The sequence below is a fragment of the Haliotis rubra genome, unplaced genomic scaffold (genome assembly GCF_003918875.1).
Source record: "Haliotis rubra isolate DU_JTF1 unplaced genomic scaffold, ASM391887v1 Scf216, whole genome shotgun sequence".
Taxonomy (NCBI): Eukaryota; Metazoa; Mollusca; class Gastropoda; order Lepetellida; family Haliotidae; genus Haliotis; species Haliotis rubra.
In genome coordinates this window covers 822743-833614 of record NW_025766181.1, presented here as the reverse complement: position 1 = coordinate 833614, position 10872 = coordinate 822743, and the positions used below count along the sequence as shown (strand labels likewise).

Below are 10872 nucleotides of genomic sequence, written 5' to 3'. Positions count from 1 at the left end.
AGATTAATTTAATGACAGCTAAGGCTGTTCATGGGAGGTAACTCTGTTTTACCAATTCCGTGTTTTTGAAGTAAATAAATATTTATTATCTACTTGTTTTATTTGGACTGTGAGATTGTAATCCATTTATTTAATACGACCAAAGTTGTGAATTGCATAAGGTGTATCGTTAAATTAATTGTTATGTGAGCTAATGATGTCTTAAGTCACAGGCAACAATATCAAAGCATTCTGTCCTGTAGATCAAATCCAGATCACAGAATCTCCAGTAACATAAGGGGCAGTGGAGTAGTCTAATAGATGCCATGTTTGCTCTTCACACTTATGTGTTGAGCTCGATTCCATAAATGTGAACAGTCTGTGAAGTGCTTTTCAGGTGTCCCTGGCTGTGATATTGTAAAAATTAGCATAACACCTGATTCACTGATTCAGTTGTAAAGGAAGGGCTATGATTCACTGATTCAGTTGTAAAGGAAGGGCTATGGGACTAGACGCCACTCCCCTTTCACTTCAGACTTCTCAGCTAGTCAACCACTCAATGCATACATCTTTCTTGCTTGTCAGCCATTGAAGCACGTTTCGTTGTTTTATAGAAATATCAGTCTTTCTGATACCCAGGGATTTATTAGAATAAAAAAAGGGAAAGGCAGTGGCCATGGGCCTTTTTGCACATTAGAATAAAAAAAGGACCATTAAAATTTTGAAGTGTCCTATTGATACAAGGGCAGTGGCCCTTTCCAAATTCAGAAAATGGCTAATAATCCTGAAAATGGCCCAAGTTCTTTATCCCATTCCCTGGATACCAGATAGAGTAAGATATTAGAATGTAAGTTAGTGGTTTAAGGATACTGATACTGTTCATTTCAATTGGGGCTTGTTTACAGTGTTAATTGGATGTTTGAAATGATTATGACTACATATTGCTGTGTTGAAACATTCAGATCAGTCTTGCTAGAACAAGTTGGTTTTGGGTAATTTTTAGTTTGTTAGAACAGGGATATTTAATATCACAAAGATGTTGTCATGGTTGATTTCAGGTAATGGCCAAACCATAAGCATATGTAGTATCATTGCGATGTGCTTTTTATTATCATTGATCTGCATAAGATGATGTGTATCATGTGGAAATAGTTGTTTTGAAAACCCTCTCAAAAGTTTCAAAATGTAGGCCATTCCAATTCATAAAAGAATAAGAAAACTGATTGCTAAAGACTATTGTTAGAAAGTTACTATTTTCTATGTCTTAAGAATCACACTACATGGATATTAAACATAGAAATCTGGAATCAACAGTACAAGTTTGTGTGGCTTTGAATTGATGGCATTTCATTAAATGATTTTTCAGATAAGTTTACTAAAATAGTAATTTTGAATGAATGTTTATGTGTAACTGAAGACAAGCTGTGTTTAAAGTGCATGAATTCAAAGGGACATTTTTCATATCGCCAGGCAACAGTAAAACCACAGGATACTTTTTGTTTTGCTTGAAAGCCAAATTTATGAGTAATATCTGTCAGTTTTATTGCTCTGACTTGTCTCTTGTTAAAGGTATTACGACAAACATTATCTTGACCTGCTCAGACGCTGTTATTTGTTGCTAAGTCTGCAACAAAAGAAGTAATTATAGAATATACAATCATATAATTTGGATGGAAATTTCCCATTTTTTCAGAATTTAGGACAATAAGAACTTGAACAAAGTAAAATTTTGAACACTAGCATGATTTTTTTCCCAAATTGCGTACCATCAACTCTTAGTTTGGAACACTTGATAAATCCATGCACAGGATCCAGTAATTAGTCGCATGTTGTTTTAGGTCTTAGGGCATTGTGCAAATCATAGTCATAGTTCTAATCATGGTGATATGTCCGTTATTGCCTGTGTATATAGTGTGTTGATAATATTGATTGTAATGTCAGTATTTATGTATAATCTGTTGTATGGTGACAGCAGGGACATTATCATTGGTCAAACAGTGTACATCCGAAATAGGTGTATTGTAAATATGAACACTGGTTGGTGAACATTCCTGGGCTGTCAACTATCTTCACTATCTGCCAGTCTGTTGTCAGTGAAGTGACTTGTATATGTTCATGTTGTCCATTAAAAGCAGAAATATTTTGATAGTACAGTGTAAATTTAAAATACTGTCAAAGCTATTGATTTAACTTTTATAGAAGCTTGTCCAGTGATTGTGTCAAGTTATGTAGTTTTATAGGTGTGATGTTGAGTTTGGCAACAACCTTACTTTAGATATTAGTCTGTCTTGCTGGAATTATTTCTCACTGACTGAAACCTGCAATATTTGTGTTTCAATCCAGTTGGTATTATGTCACTTACCCATACCTCATTGCAAACAATCAACATTTCTTCCTTTTTGTGAATTAGTTTTCAGAAAAAGTCCTGACCAATTATATTGGTTTCAGTTATTTACAATTCAAACTGTTTTGGTGAAAGAAAATGGCTAAACTTCCCTGATATGAAAACTCATTCATATCAGAAATATTCCTAATATTTTTTGTTACACTCACAAAGAGAGTATTTTTTTTTTACCAGAAATGTTTCAGTTGGTTTTAGACATGACCAATCAGTTTGTTCTACTTGAAGAATCAGAAAATTTTTTTTACAGACAATTTTGCTGACTGGACACATTTGTAAAACCACACAAGCTGTTGGTGTGGCTGGAAATTATACTTTTGTTGTAAGTTCAACAATAGTTATAGGGGGTTGCCTGGGATGGTGGTGTAAAGCGTTTGCCTAGTGGTTAAAGCATTTGCTCGTCACGCCAAAGATCCAGGTTCGATTCACCGCCGATGATATTGCTAGAATATTGCTAAAAGTGGTGTTAAACTAAACTCACTCACCCACTCCTGGGTTTGCCTACCTGTGGTGGTCATGGAGGATGGAGGGAATATATAACAATAACAAATACAACCAGAATAATAACTCTGCTGATTTTCCACACAACCCATGTTAGTGGATCAGCACTCAAATTTTAGTCTCAACTTCCTTGGGAGAATACATTGAAGTGTTTGGAGACCCATGAAGTATATGATGGCAGTGGTGACATAGCATTCCACGAAAACTAACAAAAAACATTCCTAAAGTGTGTCGCACTTGTGGCTGTGTGACATTATATTTTATGTGACATATTCACACTTGCTGGATGAGTTCAAGCCATTCAGAACTATATACTACACCATCCTTGTTTACTTTTGTTTATTTATTGTGTTTTGTCCACATTGTTATGTGTGCTTGTTGAGCTCCTCAAACGAATTGTGAACAAAATATTGTTTGAGCTATCTTAGATAGGATGCGAACGATATGTAAGGGCTTAGTGAAAATGTGGGGTTATTTGTACATAGATTTGATGTGTGTTACACTGTTGGTGTGTGTAAGGTTACTGTAGAAATACTTTAATGTGTTAGGAAGTTACAAGAAAACTTCATTGCCACGCAGGACATACTGGGTACATAATCCAGACGACGTCTTGTCATAAGAGCTGACAAAATGGGATTAAATGACTTGGTTCTTGGCAGGTCATGGAACGAGACAGCGTATGAGGCTGGTCATAATATGAATCACTGGATCATGTGGTCCAGAAGGGTTTATTTCCAGGCCGCCTTGACACAGCCGTAATATTGCTGTAGCCATGAACAAACATTTCCTGGCCCTGTTCAGGATGAAATAAGTCTCATATGTCGGATTGTTTGTTTCCACTGCATGTAGCTGCAAGATTGCTGATGTGGTGTTAAGAACTGACCATTCTTCAACCAGCTTGTTTACCGGAAACTGATGAAGCAGTTACTATGAAGTGAATCCTATTACCTCAGAGGTTCTGGTCTCTCATAATGTAGAATACATCTTTCTATGAAGCCCATTTCTGGTTTCCCCGTCGTGATATTGCTGGGATATTGCTAAAAGGGGCATTAAACCATACTCACTCACTCACTCACTCCCATCTTTCTATGTCTTCTCTGAGTGGCATTTGGTAGCTGGTATGATGAACAGGATGAACATTTGTTTATGGATAGACAACTTCTTTATTGCAATCGAGGCGACGTTCTGTGTAGATGCTGTACAGTCATAGCATCTACACCGAAACGCTCCTGTTCATCTTTCTATCAGACTGAGCAATATGGTGTGTATTCAAATGTACATCATAAGGAAACTTGTGTCATAAGAAAACGTATGCCATAGAGAAACGTGCGTCATAAGGAAACATGTACTTCATGACGAAACCTTGACAGATTTCCTTTTATCAGATCAGCTGTAACCTCACAAGATTGTACAAAGTGTTGAGAAGGCCCCTTGAATAAATATGTTTGCCCTTACGACCAATATGGATGAATAAATAACGAAATGAACATCTGTGTTATGTATTTTATTCAACCAAAATACCAAATCAGCAGTACCAAAGAAACTCATGATGAAATACTTCTTGAATGATTCAGATCATGCCATAGAACCCCCCAGATGAACGTATTGGTGTAGGAGCTGGGGTATCAATTACTAGCAGCTCCCTCGAAAGCAAACCAAGGATCGATACACATCTTCAAGTTAATGGCCGCTCTCACCAACAGAAGGCAGATCTGATTTGCTAGATTGAAATATTGTGATTACGGAACTTATTGAGAAGCTGACGGGGAAAGAATGCAAGCTTCCTAGAACAATGTTCGTTCCCTACTTGACATGGTGTGTTGGTCGACTTATACCATCATATGATTAAAAGACCACATTATAATAAACTAACCCTCCAAGGTGCCAGTGTTCAGGTTTCCACCGATGAGTATGGATAACTATTAAAATCTGGAACCATACTCATCCCTTAAGATTTTGAAATGTGAGGTATTAAGTTGGTATAACTTTACAATGCTGTCAATATTTTTTTGTAAATGCTGCTTCATAGTTTCTTTCAAAGAGAACATATATATTCAACAGTACTTGACCAATCTTTGAACCGGAAAAGTAACAACGTATAATTACAAGCATGATACACAAAATAGTACATTCTTGAAGAGCCAAGCTTATGTATACATTTACAGCAGGATGTATACATTTACACCCATGACACCAGTCTAACGCCTGGTCCCTATGTGGCATATTGAAATTATTATTAATATTGCCAAGCATTTGGACAAATGATTTGTTTTGCAAAATATTGATCCAAACAAGTTAGAGTGTAAGTACACAATATTGTTTGGGAGATGTTTGTGACAGGAGAAAACGTGCACTCATATGAGGAACTATCTTTGTGGGTAGCCATGTCTATATTCAAGTCATTTCCATGGCAGGAACTTCATTTCACGAGCTGAGATTATTTGGAGATCAGATTGTCCAGTGTTGGCACCAACATTCTGGAAGCGTTGCGTCCCTCCACCTCTTGAAAGGTCAACAGAACCCATATTCCGTGTCTGTTGACCTATGTGCACACTCTGTATCGGGTCCACTTGAATGTTCCCATTTATTGCTGAGAAGGGATCTACTTGAAATGTCGGTGCACTCTGAATAAATGTTCCACCAGCCTGATGCTGATCAAACTGGGAGTGTTGTTGCCCAAAATTATTACCTAATCCTTGTTGGCCGATGTTTTGGGACTGACCAAATGGAAGTGATTGCATATGACCTTGACCCATGCTCCCATGACCTTGTCCAGTATTCCCATGACTTTGACCGGTATGACCTAGACCTTGTCCCATGTTTCCTTGACCTTGATCCATTCTTCTGTGACCATGATCCAAAGTTCCCTGACCTTGAACCATACCTCCAATACCTTGACCTTGACCTACTCCGTGTGAATGTCCATGGCCCATACCAACTTGATCCACCTGGACCCCTTGAAGGTTCATGTTTACACCTTCCAGATGACCAACTTGCACACCTTGACCTTGGAGCAGCCCTGGCTGGACACCCTGGACAGGGAGCGGCCCCGTTTGTTGAAACTGATTCTGTCTTGGTGGCGGGGCAGTCGTTACAGACGCAGCGGTCAGGTCATGCATGAGTTCGTTAATTTCCATGAGGGTTTCGTTGAAGTGAAAGGACCATTGTGGGTATCGAAGTAATTCATCTGAAAATAATAAAAAACAGTAATGACGATGATGACGACGATGTTGTTGTTGTTGATACCGGATACCTACCAGCCATCTTGTTTAGTGTCATGTCACCCTAACCCAAACGCTAGCCCTAATCCTAAACTTTACCCTAACCCTAAACCTTAACCCCTAACCCTAACCCTGAACCTTACCCTAACCCTAAGTAAACTCGCATGCTTTCAAAGATGGCAGAAGGTATCCGGTATTCTGTAGTCTTACCTATTACCTGCTAAAAATCGAGTCTGGACCTGTCAACCCAGTGACTAATCCTATGAGCATCGCTCTGCACAACTGGGATACCATAACATGAGCTAACCATGTCAGTGGACCTCACCGCTCGATCCCCTTAGTCATCCCCGTACGACAAGCATAGTGGATGCTGAAGATCCATTCTTACGTATTATATAGATCACCAACACAATTACTTCACTATACTGCTGCTTGACTATAAACATTAACGTTGACTTGTGTTATGCCATTTGACTTGAAACCTTCATAGATTGAGGGACAGTGACTGACATCATAAGCATCGCTCCAAGCAAGTCGGAGCCAAATAGAAATATCTACTTGACATTGCTTAACGTCATTATTGACTGGCATTGACATGATTGACAGGTATATATTTCAACCTACCCATGTGCTTTTATAAATCAAAGTAAACCTGAAAAATCTCTTTGGCAAAGGATTTGCCCTGAGAGCTACATGTGCTTCGGAGGTTAGAGATGTAAAAGAGTGAGTGAGTGAGTATAGTTTTACTCCGCTTTCAGCGATATTCCAGCAATGTCACGGCGGTGGACACCAGAAATGGGCTTCACACATTGTACCCATGTGAGGAATCGAACCCGGGTCTTTGGTGTGGCGAGCGAACGCTTCAATCCACTAGGCTACCCCACCGCCCCAGATGTACAAGTAACGTGTCTGTGAGCAAATGTACGGCTGTATTGATCACGACAACCCCAAACCTCGTTACACAAAGACACTCTATGGAGTATGGCAAGATGACTGGCAAGATGATTTTATACATGGATACTTACCTATGAGAAACTGTGGTACACTAGGGTGGAATTCTGATGAAATAAAATCGGAAAAAATGGTTGAAAATACAAAAATATTAAATGATATTTGCTATGCTTATAAGTTATTCCCCGTCATTTCATTTTCCAACGAGAGTCCAATGTGCAGTCAGTGATGAAAACATGTCCACACTTGTAGATACACATTTGTCAAAAATTGTATCATTATATATATTTTCATTAAGAACAATGCTTGTATTTCACGATAAAACATCTACATCTATCTATCTATCTATCTATCTATCTATCTATCTATCTGTTAGAAGTCACAGGCACCCCATACAAACAACAATGTTGATGAAATCTGTTGATATAGGTGCGCAAGTGCCCCTTTTGAAGTACAATTACACAATTGGATATCATATAGGTGATCCGATAAACAGAAGATGTGCCCAAAAACTTTGACCTTTGTGACAACACATTTGCTGATATACTTTCAGCAATATATAGTCACACACTTACTGAATGTTTCACAACGTTTTTGTCACAATTTCCGCAGTTTTCTAAATATCTATTTTTTCATTTTTGTAAAACATGACTTATTTTCCATTTGTGTTGTTTTAGCCTTTGTTTGTATAGGGGGCTGATTCAAGACTAAGATTAGTTACCAAGCTGAGTCACTAAACTGGTTCCCCTGTCGTTCGAGGCATCTTTCTGTGCGCTTACACAGGCAGTGGTCAAAAGGATGTGATTTTTATCTGTACCATATTCGGTTATAGGAGTGCGTAATATTTGCTGAATTACAAATGTAATGAAACATAGATGGATTTTTTCTTGTGCATGATAAAATATATAACAAACAACCTCTCTGGTGGCCATATTTAAGATCTTTGGGGAGTATATTTACGTCAAAACGGAATTACACATATTCCGTTTTCTGAGGACCAATGAATTGTATGTTTGCTGTCGCGCTATAGCAGCCTAATGGCCACCGCTTGTTCGACGTCAGGACAGCCAGGGACCAACACAGATGTCTAGTCTTGCAGCTGTGAATGCAGCCCCTATGGGCTGACTTTAACAGAACTATTCTACACTATACTACAAAGTTCTATCTATGACTCCTATCACACACTTACCTTATGTTTCCACTTCCACGTTTTTAGTTTCTTTGTTAGAAAATAACAAAGTTTTATTAATACCTATAATCATGTATCACTTAGGAAACATCGCGAGATAAGAAATTGCAGCACATACTATATAGACCATTATAGCTAAAATACATGGAATTATCATGAAACGGCTCCTTCGTTGGGCAGTTAATGGAAGACCGCGGGCTTCTGCAAATGATAATGCCTTCAAAAATAGCATTACCCTTATAATTGTGCCTTCAGTGTGACCATGACGTCAAATCAAATAACGTCACAGCACTGCACATGAAGCTGTGAGCTGTCTATTGCCAGTACCTATCATTATTTCGTCTTAGCTTAATTACCATATTGGTGTCAGATGAAAAGACCATCTTGTCAAAAAGCGTCTACCCGGAGCGCGGACGGTCAAGGTTTGATCCCTGTCCGCGTCATACCAAAACGAGGTTAAACATTGCTAGTTGTTGTTGCCCTTCCTTGTGCTCACGATATTGGGGGTAAAACAAGGTGATGAACTCGGAGTCAGTGTAACGTATCGCCTGAAAGTCTTGTGAGAACACTGTACTTTCATGTAGACTTGTTGACACGCTTACCACCTATATCAATAAGCATATTCAAGTAGTTCTGATCACGTGGTTACTATCCGGGTCAAGGTCGGTATCAAGGTGACTACATGGGTTACATCAAAGCAATGTCTGTTTCTCGAACAAATGCAATAGCGCTTTAAGTTCCACAACAGGGCGCGGTTTCGTCTTCGTGATGGTAATATGCTAACGAAGTTGATCCGATCGGTCAGGAAAGGCTTGAGGCCACATCTTTCCCATTCGTCGGATCAGCTTCATCCCACCGATCATGGTCTTTACGCGGATCGTAACCAAGGGATTGGAACTTAGTAACGATGTTTTTTGCACAATGAAAATGGATTTTTCTTGAAAAGCGCAATTCATAATTCGTTTCATTACTGTATTAACATGTGTTAAATAGTCCTTATCTCCATAACGGAGACATTTCGTGATTCCATGTGGAGTGATAATGATTCCAGACGTCTGCAGTCTTCAAACAGACACATCGGGTCGTTGACTGGGTCTGAACGCATATTCAATACTGAACTAGCTGGTGCCATACCAAAGTCTCCCAGTATGGGGCTCTAAAATAATACATATCTTGACCATACACAAAAAATATCATGAATCTTCTGATTATAGGCAGGCGCGTTGCAAGCTAATTGTTTCGTGTAAGCCCGATAGATTACAAAGCTTTATATTTAGATAGTATTGAGGGTTTGCCCAACCTTTTTAGCAACAATCATGTATAAGCCCGGGCTTTTTAAAATAATGGTAGCTACGCCCCTGCCTAATAGGATAAATGAATAAGGTTTTAATGTGTTTATGCAAATGTAATGTTGCATGGTAACCATGGTAACATGAATGAAAACAGATGTTGACCTACCTAGTACTTGCACCTCGTTGTTGCCTTGCGAGGCCTGGAACTCTTGGGAAGGCCCATTCATCTGAAATATTGTGTGTTACAAATATAGGTGAGCACCAAGTACAGAGTGTTGAGTTGACAGTCAGCAAACCTTATGGAGGCTGGTGTCCAGGCTTGCTGACTTGGTTGATGCATGTCATCGTATCCAAACTGAGTCGGTCGATGCTTGTGATGTCAGTCACTGGATTGTCTGGTCTGGACTCGATTATGTTATTCCGCTGGGATATTGCTATGCGTTTTATCACAAGCAGACAAGACAGGTAAGCACAGGGGTCAGTTGACAGTCAACATGTTAGTCAGTTTGATCGTCCACCTGTATATATCAACATGTTAGTCAGTTTGATCGTCGACCTGTATATATCAACCTATTAGTCAAGGTAATAGTCGATCGTGACGGTCCATCTGTGCACGTGATGTATGTAAATGAGGTTGATGGTCCATCTGTGCACGTGGTGTGCGTAAATGATGTTGTTGGTCCATCCGTGCACGTGATGTATGTAAATGAGGTTGATGGTCCATCTGTGCACGTGGTGTGCGTAAATGATGTTGTTGGTCCATCCGTGCACGTGATGTATGTAAATGAGGTTGACGGTCCATCCGTGCACGTGATGTGCGTAAATGAGGTTGTTGGTCCATCCGTGCACGTGATGTGCGTAAATGAGGGTCTAGTTGACGGTCCATCCGTCCATCTGTGCACGTGATGTGCGTAAATGAGGTTGATGGTCCATCTGTGCACGTGGTGTGCGTAAATGAGGTTGTTGGTCCATCCGTGCACGTGATGTATGTAAATGAGGTTGACGGTCCATCTGTGCACGTGATGTATGTAAATGAGGTTGTTGGTCCATCCGTGCACGTGATGTGCGTAAATGAGGTTGTTGGTCAATCCTTGCACGTGATGTATGTAAATGAGGTTGTTGGTCCATCCTTGCACGTGGTGTATGTAAATGAGGTTGTTGGTCCATCCTTGCACGTGATGTGTGTAAATGAGGTTTTTGATCCACCTGTGCACGTGATGTATGTAAATAAGGTTGTTGGTCCATCTGTGCACGTTATCTAGGTAAATGAGGATTCTGGTCCATATTAGTCAAGCTAATAGTCGATCGTGACAGTCCGCCAGTGCACGTGATGTATGT

The 10872-nt window shown here is 39.5% G+C and overlaps 1 protein-coding gene across 1 annotated transcript in view; it reads right to left on the bottom strand.

Annotated features, from left to right (window-relative positions):
• Positions 1-4370: 4370 nt before the first annotated feature.
• Positions 4371-10872, bottom strand: part of LOC124276983 — a 42627-nt gene continuing 36125 nt past the window's right edge. The window contains exons 11-13 of the mRNA XM_046712633.1: positions 9701-9761; positions 7128-7160; positions 4371-6068 (exon numbers count right to left, since the gene is read on the bottom strand). Coding sequence (XP_046568589.1) covers positions 5281-6068; positions 7128-7160; positions 9701-9761 — 882 coding nt within the window. The 3' untranslated portion in view covers positions 4371-5280. The remainder of the gene's footprint in view (positions 6069-7127; positions 7161-9700; positions 9762-10872) is intronic.